This window comes from Geotrypetes seraphini, chromosome 16, assembly GCF_902459505.1.
Source record: "Geotrypetes seraphini chromosome 16, aGeoSer1.1, whole genome shotgun sequence".
In the NCBI taxonomy this organism is placed as follows: Eukaryota; Metazoa; Chordata; class Amphibia; order Gymnophiona; family Dermophiidae; genus Geotrypetes; species Geotrypetes seraphini.
This window is the reverse complement of record NC_047099.1, coordinates 34,787,721-34,802,785: the sequence shown is the minus strand read 5'-3', so window position 1 is coordinate 34,802,785 and position 15,065 is coordinate 34,787,721. Positions and strand designations below refer to the sequence as shown.

Sequence of the window (15,065 nt, the reverse complement as noted above, 5' to 3'; positions counted from 1 at the left end):
AAGACTCAAGGCGGAGCACAGAGGGGAAACAATTGCAGAGAGAAGGAGAGAGGCAAAAAAAAAAAAAAATGCATGATGCCTTGACTCGTAATGGGCTGACTTTATGGAAAGTAACTGAAAGCAGTGGTCATTGAGAGAAGGAAGAACTCTTGGTGACATATAGGCGATGACAAGGGAAGGAAAATAGGCCAGCAGACCTGTCAAGCTTCCATAACATACAATCTGGCATTTTACATGAAAAAAAAAACACTCAGGGAGGCTGGGAGAAAGGAAAGAACTGTGTTGGTAGCATAGAATGTTGATAATAATAATAACTTTATTCTTGTATATCGCCCAACCGTGAGTTCCGGGCGGATAACAATCAAGAAGGACTGTACAATCAGTAAAACATACATGAAACATCATGATACAAACTTATCAAACAAATAGGTTTTGAATAACTTTCTAAAGGCATGACATGATGGAGTTTGCGGAATCAGAGAACTTACCCAGGAATTCATTTTCCCGAACTGGTAATCAAAAGTCTTATCTAGAAATCTTTTATAACGACAAGCTTTTACAAATGGATACCTAAACATGCATGTAAAGACCAGAGTGGAATTGTCCAAATCAGAGAGATGTGCACTTGGAAAAAAGTGTCCTCCAATCCGTCTGATGATATGAAGATCTTTATTGTTCAAAGCATCTAAATGACACATTCACAACTCAATGACTCGACATGTACATGTTTCGACCCTCAGGCCTGCCTCAGGAGTCTTAAAGAGCGTGATGGATGAAATACACAATAGACACAATAGATGCGGAGATGCTTTCGTTTATTTGCAACAAAAACCATTTGCTGTCTAGATCAGTGTTCTTCAACCACCGGTCCATGGACCAGTGCCGGTCCACAGAAAATTCCTGCTGGTGCACAGGGCCAGCATGTGCATCAGGCCCAAAACAATGTTCTTCAACCGCCAGTCCACGGTGCGATCGATACGGCGTTATCTTCGAGCCAGCTCCCTCTTCCTAACTGATTTAGTGCACAAAACCATGGGCAGTGGCTCCTACGGGCATCCTGCACCTGAACCGGAAGCCTTCTCTCTGACGTTGCAACGTCAGAGGGAAGGCTTCCAGATGAGGCACAGGACATGCAATTAGTATTATTTCTAATCTTAATGTATATTTTCTGTAAACCGCTTAGAACCTAACGGATGTAGCGGTATATAAGAAATAAATTACATTACATTACATTACATTACATTATGGGGGAGGGGTCTGGGGTGGAGATTGGGTAGAGATGGGCGGGGTCTGGCCCACGACTTAGCCCCATGTTCTTCAACCGCCGGTCCACAGAATAATTCTTTTATTTCTGCTGGTCCATAGGTGTAAAAAGGTTGAAAACCACTGGTCTAGATGGTATTCTTCCATGATTGACCTTTTAGTCAGATCCAATTGAGTGCCAGTCTATTGTGTATTTCATCCATCATGTTCTTTAAGTCTCCTGAGGCAGACCTGAGGGCCGAAACATGTACATGTGGAGTCATTGAGTGGTGAATGTGTCATTTAGATGCTTTGAACAATAAAGATCTTCATATCATCAGACGGATTGGAGGACACTTTTTTCCAAGTGCACATCTCTCTGATTTGGACAATTCCACTCTGGTCTTTACATATTTAGTTTTGTGGTGTTGTTTTCCCCTCTTTTTTTGTTCATCACCTAAACATGCAGACATTGCCAGTATTTTTATCCGACTTGTATCATTTAAATTGGGAGGATAGGGAATGGGACTTGCATCAAGAGGATTGAGCAGCCCTGGGATTCGATCTCGCGGCCGAGAGCAGCTGCTCTGCCGCTAGACCACGCCCCCACTACCACGCGCCGCCTCCAATCCACCCCTCATTGGCCGCTGCTCGACGCGGAAGGGGCGTGCGTGCCGCAAAGAGGAGGAGGAGGTTGTTGTTGTCGTCGTCCGAGAGGGGGGGGGGGTAGTGCGCGTGCGCAATGCGTGCGGAGCCGTTGGTGGCCGGGCAGCCCGGAAACGGCGTCGCCGGCGCGCGCAGGCCTCGGGCCTCGGGCGGGCGGGATGGAAGATGGCGGCGCCGTCGGCCGAGCTGCACCCCCGCGCCGGGAAGCTGGTGACGCTGTGTAACGGCAACCGGACGGCGCAGCGCACCCAGCCCGTGCAGGAGTTCAACCACGGCCTGGTGCTGAGCCGCGAGCCGCTGCGCGACGGGCAGGTGTTCACCGTCCGCATAGACCGGAAGGTACCGGAGACCCTCCCCTCCCCCACCCCCCCGCTCGCCTCTTGCCCGGCTCCGGACAGTCTCTGACAGGGTGATGGAGCCCATTAAGAGAAGATGTAGGATTTTGCTCATAGAACTCTCAGAAACATCGGCGACCCCCCCCCCACCACCACTTCCACGATACCATGTGGTCATGTACACCGGGGGGGGGGGGGGGTCGATGTCCCTCCTCGAAGGCCGCCATCCAGTCGGGTTTTCAGGATTTCCCCCGTGAATATGCATGAGATCTATTAGCATAGAATGAAAGCAGTGCATGCAAATAGATCTCATGCATATTCATGAGGAAATCCTGAAAATCCGACTGGATGGAGGCCTTCAAGGAGGGACATCGACCCCCCCCCCCCCGGGTACATGATTACATGGTATCGTGGAAGAGGGGGTCGCTGATGATTCTGAGAGTTCTATGAGCAAAATCCTACATCTTCTCTTAATGGGCTCCATCACCCTGTCAGAGACTATATGTTCCATATGGTCTATATGTTCCATTTCTGGTCTATATGTTCCACCTCTGCCTATAGCAGGTGTAGGGAGGAGGAAGGGGGAGGGGGGGTCTGTGTACATCAGGGGTTTTTCAAGTCCCTCCTCGAGGGCCGCAATCCAGTCGGGTTTTCAGGATTTCCCCCGTGAATATGCATTGAAAGCAGTGCATGCAAATAGATCTCATGCATATTCATGGGGAAATCCTGAAAACCCGACTGGATGGCGGCCCTCGAGGAGGGACTTGGACACCCCTGGTCTATATGTTCCACCTCTGCCTATAGCGAGGGTAGGGAACTCCGGTCCTCAAGAGTCGTATTCCAGTCAGGTTTTCAGGATTTCTCCAGTGAATATGCATGAGATCTATTAGCATAGAATGAAAGCAGTGCATGCAAATAGATCTCATGCATATTCATGAGGAAATCCTGAAAACCCGACTGGATGGCGGCCTTCAAGGAGGGACATCGACACCCCCCCCCCCCCCGGGTACATGATTACATGGTATCGTGGAAGGGGGGGGGGGGTCGCCGATGATTCTGAGAGTTCTATGAGCAAAATCCTACATCTTCTCTTAATGGGCTCCATCACCCATCACCCTGTCAGAGACTGGTCAATATGTTCCACCTCTGCCCTATATATTCCACCTCTGCCTTTAGCAGGTGTAGGGAGGAGGAAGGGGGAGGGGGGTCTGTGTACATCAGGGGTTTTTCAAGTCCCTCCTCGAGGGCCGCAATCCAGTCAGGTTTTCAGGATTTCCCCAGTGAATATGCATGAGATCTATGTGCATGCACTGCTTTCAATGCATATTCATTGGGGAAATCCTGAAAACCCGACTGGATTGCAGCCCTCGAGGAGGGACTTTGACACCCCTGCTCTATATGTTCCACCTCCGCCTATAGTGGGGGTAGGGAACTCCGGTCCTCGAGAGCCGTATTCCAGTTGGGTTTTCAGGATTTTCCCAATGAATATGCATGAGATCTATTTGCATGCACTGCTTTCTTGCATAATCATTGGGGAAATCCTGAAAACCCGACTGGAATACGGCTCTCGAGGACCGGAGTTCCCTACCCCTGGCCTATAGCTTAAGCCAGGGGTGTCAGAGTCCCTCCTCGACGGCCGCAATCCAGTCGGGTTTTCAGAATTTCCCCAATGAATATGCATGACATCTATTTGCATGCACTGCTTTCATTCTATGCTAATAGATCTCATGCATATCCATTGGGAAAATCCTGAAAACTCGACTGGGTTGCGGCCCTCGAGGAGGGACTTGGACAACCCCTGATGTACACAGACACCCCCCCCTTCCTCCTGTCAAAATTTCACGCATAGGCTCAAAGAAGTACCAAACGGTCTTTGTCAACAAGCAAGGAGGGGGGGTACACTTGCATGCCAAAAAACGCACACATGCACAGCGAGGCTACTATTTAAATAGCTGCCCAGCATGTTCTGTAGATTTCAACCATGAAGGACGACTGTAGGTTAGCCCACGGATGTTGATTTTGTGTGGAGCTGGTGTGCGCCTATGCCGTGTGTCTTTCAGCCACAGTTTCCTGATCTTTGGTTCCTGAATATGGCACAGTGATTAAAGCTACAGCCTCGGCACCCTGGGGTTGTGGGTTCAAATCCCTGCTGCTCCTTCTGACCCTGGGCAAGCCATTGCCTCAGGTATATTAGATAGAATGTGAGCCCACCAGGACAGGCAGGGAAAAATACTTGAGTACCCGAATAAATTCATATAAACCGTTCTGAGCTCCCCTGGGAGAATGGTATAGAAAATTGAATAAATAAATAATACAATATAAAAAAAAAAATGTTCCATCTCTATAGGAATCACAGAATAGTCACTCGGTGCTGACGCATCTTTTAGCAAAACCTGAAAGTATACACATGCCTAGGGCAAGTCATTCAGAGCCCCCTTCATTTTTAGGCTCAGGTACTTCTTAGTGATCAAAAGGACAACATGGCATCCTGGAGTGGTTGCCCTGCTTTCTCAATTTTTTTGCCATGGTTTTGTATATAGGAGCTAAAGTATGAGGACAGGCAGTGAGTGTTGTGAGGTACCAGAGCTGAGGCAAGATGGTGACCTAGTGTATTTGAATATAGATGGTAGAAAGAAGAATGGAGCGAAGCAAAAAAAAAAAAAAAAAAAGGGGATATCAGAATAAAGGCAAAAATATATAGGGCTGGAAAGATATTTAGCGAGATGAGAATTTATCATAGACAGGAAGATAGAAGACTTGGAGGAGGGGATGATAGGTGGTGTAAGTATGGAGTTGAGATCTCTGAGAAATGCTGACATGATGCAATTAAGTTTTATATCCTGTACCATAGCCCAGGGGTTCATGCTGAGCATTAGTTCTGTGGATTTCCTTTCCCTCCCTAAAAGGCTGCCTCTACAAGAGATTCACTGATAGAACCCTAGCATTCCAAGCGGGCAAATGGAACAATTGCCTTACCGCCCTCATCTCCAACTCCCCGCCCTACCACCTGTTCAGGAAGTCACTAAAAACCTACCTCTTCGACAAATTCCGCTAACGCTGCCCTCCCTCCTTCCCTGCACCCTCCTGACCTCGACATGCCTCCATTCCCTCTGACTATGCCCCCCTCCCAAGCCACTATGGCCTCTCTTTCTCAATCTCTGTTTTATCTAATTGCCCTGCCTTTTCATTGCCTCACATTTAACATCACTGTAAATGTACCACCGCTTTAACATGTAACATCGCTGTATACGTACAGTCTCTTCTTTAGTATATGCCTTTTTATTACTGCTATTTATGTAACATCTCTGTAAATGTAACAACACTGTAATATGTATCATTGCTGTAAATGTACAGTCTCTTCTATTGTTAACCGCATTGAACTTCCATGGTATTGCGGTATACAAGAATAAAGTTATTATTATTATTATTATTATTATAGAGAACTGGGCATTTAAACCTACTCTGTTTTTTTTAAATCTTTTAACCAGGCCCTGGGAGAGAGCCTGAACTGCTGGCACGTTTAAAACTAAGGTTCTTGCTGTTAGTGCAACATACTAGGAAGTAGCTCTTTAGGACGATATGGGAAAGGGCTACGTGTTGTTGGAGTGGTACAGCCTTTGCTATTTAGCAGCTACTTCTCTGTGTCTTGGCTGGTGTCCTGCCATGGGCATAAATAAATAATGATGCACCCTATTCCTTTCCTCTACTGAGAACACCTTCATAACTCTTCTAGTGCACCTCAGTTCTGATTGTTGTCCTTCCTATCCACAGGTGAATTCTTGGAGTGGTTCCATTGAACTTGGGGTGACGGCCCTGGACCCCAACCTTCTGGACTTCCCAAGCAGTGCTACCGGCCTGAAAGGGGGCTCCTGGATCATCTCAGGGTGCTCAGTGCTACGGGATGGGCGCTCCATCTTGGAGGAGTATGGACAGGACCTGGACCAACTTGGGGAGGGGGATCGGGTGGGGGTGCAGCGCACTGGTAGTGGAGATCTGCGCCTCTGGGTGAATGGGCAGGACTGTGGTGTGGCTGCTTCTGGGATCCCTGCCCGTGTCTGGGCCGTGGTGGACCTGTACGGAAAATGTACCCAAATCACACTCGTGTCATGTGACACACCGGCACAGGAAGAGGCAGAGGAACCAATATCTGGCGATGAAGGTCAGTGCAATGGATTTTGACTCTGTACCTTAATGTAAATGACCTCAAGCAAGTTATTTTCTCGCTCTGTATCTTGGTTCTGATTCCAGCTCTGCCCCTGAATCTTGATAGAGTCTCTAAATAGGTTTGTTTGGGTCATACCATAACAGGAATGAACCTGACTAGTAAGTTTGGCTATGTTCAGTATGATTTTAGTTTCTCACATTGGTCTTCTCAATATTCATGTTGTTTTAACCCTTTCAGGACCATAAGGATCGTAGGCCAATTTTTGTGGTTTTGACGACATTTTTATGGTAAAAAGGGCTTGCAGATGCCAAAAAATTGATTTTTTTTGTGAAATATCATTATTTTTATTTAAAAAATCACACTTCTGGCTTATGGACAGTGTGGCAAGTGAATCTTCTCGTCAATCTGGCAACGACGCTAATGAATGAATGTCGGAACCAGTTTGTTTACATAAAGGCAGTATCCTATGGAATCCGTACATATCAAATTTAGAACTGTAGACTATCCCAATCAAAATTGATAGGATTTTAAAGTTATGGGACAAATATGTCCCTTGGTCCTGAAAGGGCTACAGAGTTTTCTTCTTTAGCTTTTAATCTGTGATATGCAAAGGTAACATATTGAAATGTGCTTAAAAAGTAGTGGGTTTTTTGTTTGTTGTTGTTTTTTAAATTAAACCAGGTTGGTGGTATCCAAGTTCGTTGGAACTTATTTCTATTTCCTTGTCTTAGTTACATTTCCTGAACGCCAGTTGTATCTCTTGTCGCATATCTATGTCTTCTTGGATAGCACAGAGTAGTTACTTAGTACTGACACTCCTATAACAAATCTCTGCTCTTGTTTTTATTTAATTTTCTATACCATTCTCCCCAGGGAGCTCAGAACGGTTTACATGAATTTATTCAGTCACTCAAGCTTTTTCCGTCTGTCCCAATGGGCTCACAATCTGTCTAGTGTACCTATATTTTTTTCTGTACCCCTATTTCTGGTTTGTTTTTTTTCTGTATCAATCTGTTCATATGTTGGTATGGAGTGACCCATGTGATCCAACTACCAGTCTCTTGGCAACTTTGATTTTAGCACCTGCATTTCTTTTATTGTTAAACAGTTTCCAATGGATGAGCAGTGAAACTTTAATTTTCCCCCTCCCCCCCCTTATACGAAGTCGTGTGAGGCTTTTTTAGCACCGGCCGTGGGGGTGCTAACAAATATCAACTGAGTACCCCAATCACAGACCTCCCTAGGCCCACCCAAGCTCTGCCCATCCCCTTTACTAATTGAAATGCAATTTTTTTTCCATTCATTTTTCATATAAATTCTCAAAACTGACACATTTCAATCACTGTTTTGAAAATAAAACCATTTCACCTATCAGCGATCCTCTGTAGGCTGCTGTAATTAGCTTTAAAGGTGAGACCGGGAAGCCAGAGGATGCTAGAGAGAAGGGGGGAAACATGCAGGCTTTTGGCGAATCGGGCAACGCTGGCGCTGTACTGTGTAGGGAAGTCAGCTGGCAGGCGCCTCTCTTCCTCCTCAGTGTTCCGCGACACACTTGGAATCTCAGGAGGCACACAGTTTGAGATACACTGCTTTAGCATATGCTATAGTAATAATAATAATAACAGCTTATATACCGCAATACCGTGAAGTTCTATGCGGTTTACAAAGATTAAGCAAAGGTACAAATTGATTGACTTTAAGAGGGGAGGAAGAAAGAGGGTTAAATAGGACAGGAAATTCATTTTTGAGGAGAGAGTGATCAATCTCTTCCTCAGGAGATATACAGTCTTACCGTATGTATTTTCTCATAGATCAGGGGTCTCAAAGTCCCTCCTTGAGGGCCGCAATCCAGTCGGGTTTTCAGGATTTCCCCAGTGAATATGCATGAGATCTATGTGCATGCACTGCTTTCAATGCAGATTCATTGGGGAAAACCTGACTGGATTGCGGCCCTCAAGGAGGGGCTTTGAGATCCCTGGATTAGCTGGTGGGTATAGAGGAGTTTTTTTGTTTTTACATCCAGCTGATTGAATTAGTTCGTGTGGCCAGTCTGGTTCCAAAGCTGTATGAGAGAACAGATGGATTTCAAGTTGATTATTGGCTTGTATCTTATTTTATGCTGTTAAAGCATTTCTCAAAATTACTGTAGTTTGTCTTTTGGATTATTGCACTGTCATTGACTCTATATTTATTATCTATGCTTTTCCATCCAAGTTTTTGATAGTATGGCCTTCGGTCAAGGAGATATGTTTGGTTTTGGTCAGTTTCTATTCCAAGGTTATTGAGAGGCACTCAGCTTGATGCCATCTAATAAGTTCTTCACTATTTTGAAATTCCACTAAAAGAGAATCCCAGAAGCTTCAAAATCATGTAAAACAGGAAATGTATTTGTCTCTGGGATTAAAGCTAAATTCATTATCCAGATGTTAAATTATCCTGTGGATTTAGTGCCAGAGAGAAAAAAAATAACTGATCGAAGAAGGAGGTTAAGATACCAAATATTTTATCGTCATAGTTCAGATGGGATGACATTTGACACATTCTCATTGTGAACATAATGTACTTGGTTGAGCCTATTGAAGAATTATTTGTTTAAGAATTTTGGCCCTTAACATGTTAAAAAGTTTTCCCACCGATATTAATTTGTAGCTGATTTTGCCTAGACTCTAGCCTAGATGGGATTTTGATGGGGTAATACATAGCTTGATTATACAGTAGAAGAGCAGAAGCTTTTATTTATTTTTTGTTTTAAATGATTGTAAATTATGTGTGTTTGATTTTGTGATCATCTTTAGTTAAAGCAGAATAGAAACAAAATAAACGGGAGAACATAAACATTGAGTCACACAAACCTATACAAGCTCTAGGCAACGAGTAAACAGGGAGGGAAGGGGACATATAGGAGGAAAGGAGAAAAGACAGCTATTAAATAATTGTCAAAGAGGTAAGTTTTCAGGTTTTTTTTCGGAAGGAGTAGTTGGCCTCCTTTCTGATAGTTTCTGGGAGATGGTTCCAAGTTTTTACTCCATGGAATTGAGAATGTGGGAGGCTGTCAAGCACCTTACAGAGTTTCGCTAGGAGTAAGGTCTCCAAATGGATAGTGTACATACCATGACAGGCATGAACTTCCCTCCTGTGCCAGAGTATGCTGGAGATCATCTCAGTCTAAGATTTACAGTTCGTGCTGGTGTCAGCGCTTGCATTGTGCCAAAGAGAGCCACCAAGTGTAATATATACAGGCAACATATCAAAATGTGCTTGTACATTTTTTAATCATGCTGGTGATGCCCCGTATAATTGGGACAGTTGATATAGCTTTCCATTGCATTTTCTTGGCCTCTGGTTGCATTTGTTTATACATGAGGATCTTGTATTTTTCCATATATAGTAGAGAATCATCACTTGGTGTGGACACCAGCAGCATCATTTGCATTTTCCTTCTTTATTGTCTGATTTAAAAAAAAAAATTTTTTTACATCAAGGTTTTTGTTTTTTTTCCTATGTATAACAATTTTTATTGAAAAAATCAAATAATCAGTACAATAGGATAATACAAAAATACATTCAATACAATAAGAATTACAATAATATTTCATACAAATTTAAATCATTCTTTCAAATTTAATTTCCATATGAATTAATTCAATCTTATCTACACCCCCCTTAATTCCATCCCCTACCCACTATCTTCCCCTAGTTTTGTTTTTTTTTTAATCGGTGGAGTTAGGGGTATCCAAGATGATTGCAACTTGCTCGTTTTCCATAATTCTGTCAGAATCACGATCCCGGTGTTTTTCAAGCACCTCCGTGTTGATGTTTACGTGGAGGGGATTAATCGATAGTGTGCCTAAGTCTGAGAGGTTGGACGTTTTGTTAAAGACATTCACAACCCCAGTAGGAAAAATGTCCTTTTTCAAAGCTGCCAAAAGTCTCTTTTATTTTTGAAAATGAGCTAGGTATAAGTTTTGGTCCTTGGAACGTCTACCTTTTTTTTTTTTTGCCATTTTCAAAAATAAAAATGTCCACGTGAAAATGTACAAAAGCAAGTTTTGTAGACGCACCCACCAGCTACCTTGTCTGATCACAGCAGAGGAATCCCCATAAGCTGAGCCGGTTTCAAAGATTCCTGGCGGCTCTGCTGATGGGGATTCCCCCCTGCCAGGATCAGTTGAACCACGAAGCCCTACACCGCTCCCCCTGACATCCTGGACTTCCCCAGATATCTCTGCCCAACCCTCATATCCCTCCAACATTCGTGAGCCCCCCTCCCACATCCACGGACCCCCCTCCCTGTACCTTCAGATGAGAAAACAGCAGGAGGGAAGCTCACTCCCTCCTAACTATAGGGCCGCGTACTGCAAATTATGGGGCTTCCCCCTCCCAATGCATCTTGATATGCAGGGGGAGGGAGACCTGCTTGACAGGTACCGGGGGGAGCATGGGAATGTGGGAGGGGGCCCAGGAATGTTGGGGAGATGTGTGTGGGAGGTAGAGGATGTCAGGGGGAGGCGTGTAGGGTTCCGTGGCTCAGCTGATCCTGGCAGGGGGATTCCCCATTAGTGGAGCTGCCAGGAAACCCCGAAACCAGCTCAGCTCCTGGGGATTCTTCTGCTGTGATTAGCTGATGGGGAAGCCTACGAGTTGTTTTTTTTTTTTTTTCGCTCTTTGGGTTGTGGTGGTGGGGGGGGGGGGTCATGGTTTAAATCCTCTAGTGTTTTTCTTCTCAGTTTGGGCACCTTTGTGGAACTTAGACGCTACTCAAACGGGTCTAACCGCCGGCGTCTAAGTTCCCTCTAGAAAACCTTTGATTATGGCTGCAGCACGTCCAGCTTGAAGCCTTCGCCATTCCCGTCTTCCCAACACGCCCCTTTGATCTCAGAATGCACAGCAGCTGAGAAGTGCTGCTACACATCCAGAAAGTAGTTTTTGTTTATCGGCATTTGGACGGCCCTGCTATTAAGACGGTCAAGGTCCAACTTAGTCTGGTTTTTGGATGTTTTAAAGTTTTGATTATGAACCCCGTAGATTCTAGGAGATAAGACGTGCTACCTTATTCTGTACACACCGGTATATCAAATCAAGCAATGGATGCATTTATCCATGTTTCCATTTTTTTTCTTCTTAATGCATTCTGCTTCATTTTTTCAATCAAGTTCCTTAGATTCAACTTGATGCATTTTATCTGTTCTAGGTATTAACTTCTTTCCCTGCCAGGCCGGTATTTTCTGCATTATATTGTAAATGCTTTCTGTCGTTATCTGTTTTTAAGTCCCTTATTCTAATTTGTATTTTATCTGGATCCCATGTATTAGCTCACCTTGTTGTGAACCGCCTAGAACTTTTCCAGGATGGCGGTATATAAGAATACAATTATTAGTCTACTGTCATGTGCTGCAGTCTGTCATTTCTTCTTGTCCATTCCATCTACTTGTGGTTTCTAAATTTCCCCACTGTATTTGTGCTTTAGCTACTTGGTTTTACTTAATTGTTTTCTGGTTTAGCTGTTTAAATAGCTTTTTTTCTTTTACTTTATTGATGCTCATCCCCTTTATGTGTGTGTGACTTCAGGTAAGTCACTTTTTTCTTCCTGTGCTTTGGTTGTAATCCCTGGCTCAGTCACCATTTCTGTGTGACCTTGGGATGTGTCATTTTATCCTCTCTGTATATAACCTCTCCTCTTTTTTTATCTGTAATAGAGTGAAAGTGTAGCTTGGAGTGGCTACATATGTTTCTGTTGTGCTATGATATAACAATTCTTTGCTGTCCCATTTGCATCATTGAATTAGTTTCAAACCAGTGGCTGAACATTCTGCCTTTCTATTCATAGAGGTTCCTCTCCCTTTTTGTCCCATCAGTTCCTGCCATCCTGCATAGCCAATCTCGTCCTGATAACTTCCCCAGCAGCCTGGAATCCGACAATGGTGAGTGACCTTCCCTTTGAGGGGAACTTCCCAGACATTGATATCTAGTTCAGTATGGTGCTCCTGGCTTGATCTTCTCTCTGCGTGTGCCCAGCGGTTATGATCTGTATTATTTCAGAGTAAAGAGGGGTTGGGGACATGGCTTGTTCTGCTGCCAATTTTGAATCTGTTTCTATGTGTGTATTGAATCTTGTAACCTGTGGTTGGGCTGTAACTGTGGATCTGTTTGAGAAGTGCTGAGGTTGTCTTATTTGACCCCCATCACGGAGTTAGATTTGATGTCATTTAATGCCTCATAACCAGAAATTTCACTGCTCCATGATGCCTCCTCGGGCAAAACCACCTTTATGAATAAGCATAAGAAGGTTTCATGCACTATGACTAGAGAATGACTTGGAGACAATTTTTTCCCTGTCCCGTTCTGCAAGTTTTGTCTCTGTTAACTGTCCCTGCCCCATTCCTGGAAGCTCTGCCTTAACCGCACAAGCCTCGAACATTTATGGTTGAGGTTTGTGCAGATGAGGACGGAGCTTGCAGTAATGGGGCAAAGAACTCAACGGGATGGGAAAATGAGTTCCCGCGGGGACGGGGAAAAATTTGTCCCCATGTCATTCTCATTCATTGGCTCTTCCATGATTTCCAGCAGTGGATGAGCCTACTCTTTTCCTCTCCCTTCTCCATTCCCCCTCCTTATTGATCTTGCTTTGACCTTGTCCCTCTTCCCACCCAAATATGCCAGTAACTGTCCTCCATCCATGCAGGTTTCTCCAGCATGGAGCTGTCGGAGGTGGTCAGCAATGCCATCTTGTCCGCCTATAACGGCAGCAGCCTTCTCTCAGTCAGCCTGGGGAGCCCACAGGAGAATTGTGGCACAGTGACCTCCAATGATGCCTTGCTCTTCCATGAGAAGTGCGGCACCCTCATCAAGCTCAGCAACAACCATAAGACAGCTGAGCGACGCCGGCCCCTGGACGAATTCAACAACGGTGTGGTCATGACTAATCGTCCATTGCGCGACGGAGAGATGTTCGAGGTGAGGCAATTCCCTCTTGTATATCATCATTGTTATCTTTCAAGAGAAAGGAGAAATTAGGTTCTTACCTGCTAATTTTCTTTCTGGTATATGTCAGCATAGCTATCGCTAGCAATCAGCATTTTCAGTTGGCATAGCTAATGTCAGCAAAGGCCTATGGGAAATTATATCAATCTGACTTTGGCATGTGAATGTAGATAGACCCTGAGTGTAGGCAGACTGTTTCATAAGGCCCGAAAAGACGGCGTTAAATAGCCCTGATTGAATTATGATTAGCTAAAAGGTGTTAATGTCTGATTAAGAGGGTGCTTAGGACAATGGGTCCAGGTACACAGATAACTAAAGTTAATCAGAAACTATTGTCAGAGGCATACTGGAAATTACATTTGACCATAGCCTATTCTTCGGCTGTCTAGCACAAATTTACTAAGGAGGGGGAGATTTAACTTCTATTGAAGCTCAATAGTTTTCTATATTCAGAATAAGATCCCAAGCTATAAAAGCCTCCTCTCTGCAACACACAAGGAGCTCTCTCTTTCTCTGTCTATCCGTCTCTTTATTTATGGAACAAGAAGCTTGGACCATCACCCCATCCCCCTTTTCCCTCTCTCTCTGCCTTTCCCTGGAACTTCAGGCAACACACATAGAGCTCTCTCTTTCTCTGTCTATCCTTCTCTTTATCTATGGAACACGAAGCTTGGACCATCACCCCATCCCCCTTTTCCCTCTCTCTCTGCCTTTCCCTGGAACTTCAGGCAACACACATAGAGCTCTCTCTTTCTCTGTCTATCCTTCTCTTTATCTATGGAACACGAAGCTTGGACCATCACCCCATCCCCCTTTTCCCTCTCTCTCTGCCTTTCCCTGGAACTTCAGGCAACACACATAGAGCTCTCTCTTTCTCTGTCTATCCTTCTCTTTATCTATGGAACACGAAGCTTGGACCATCACCCCATCCCCTTTTTCCCTCTCTCTCTGCCTTTCCCTGGAACTTCAGGCAACACACATAGAGCTCTCTCTTTCTCTGTCTATCCTTCTCTTTATCTATGGAACACGAAGCTTGGACCATCACCCCATCCCCCTTTTCCCTCTCTCTCTGCCTTTCCCTGGAACTTCAGGCTTCTATGTCTCTCTTTTCCTCTGAACTCTGTAAGGCAGGGAAACTGCGTTGCTCTCTCATTAATTGTAATGCTTATAAATATTGCTTTTCTGTAAGCCTATTTCTATAATATATTCTTTATGCAATCACCTCTGGCTGTGCCTTTTTGATTCTACTTCCTGGTGAATCTTCAGTGAGGGAACTGAACCTGGGACCTGGCATGTGTAAGGGTGCCTCTCAAGTGACCCCCACCAACCATACATTGTGGGGGCCACTAACAATCCTTACAATATAGTCCACCTCGCATGCAAATGTCTGCAGGGTTCTCTTTGTACTTTATTACCAGTTCCCACCTGAATTTCAGCTAGATTTTTTTTTTTTCTTTACTTAGATCCGAATCGATAAACTGGTAGACAAATGGTCTGGCTCCATAGAGATAGGAGTAACCACTCACAACCCTAATAATCTGGAGTATCCTGCTACAATGACCAACCTACGGTCAGGTAACGAATACACTCTGAAAATGCACATTTCCAAATATACACAACCTGATTTTATCTTATTTTATTTATTTGAGTTTAGCTCTTACATTTTCATTAGTAGC

At 44.4% G+C, this 15,065-nt stretch overlaps 1 protein-coding gene across 2 annotated transcripts in view; it reads left to right on the top strand.

The window, feature by feature from the left end:
* The first annotated feature begins 1,959 nt into the window (after positions 1–1,959).
* NEURL4 (neuralized E3 ubiquitin protein ligase 4) overlaps positions 1,960–15,065 on the top strand; it is a 54,794-nt gene continuing 41,688 nt past the window's right edge. For both annotated transcript variants that reach the window (XM_033924400.1, XM_033924399.1), the window contains exons 1-5: positions 1,960–2,247; positions 6,015–6,402; positions 12,264–12,329; positions 13,091–13,362; positions 14,853–14,964. In XM_033924400.1, the coding sequence (XP_033780291.1) occupies positions 2,074–2,247; positions 6,015–6,402; positions 12,264–12,329; positions 13,091–13,362; positions 14,853–14,964 (1,012 nt within the window). In that variant the 5' untranslated portion in view covers positions 1,960–2,073. The remainder of the gene's footprint in view (positions 2,248–6,014; positions 6,403–12,263; positions 12,330–13,090; positions 13,363–14,852; positions 14,965–15,065) is intronic.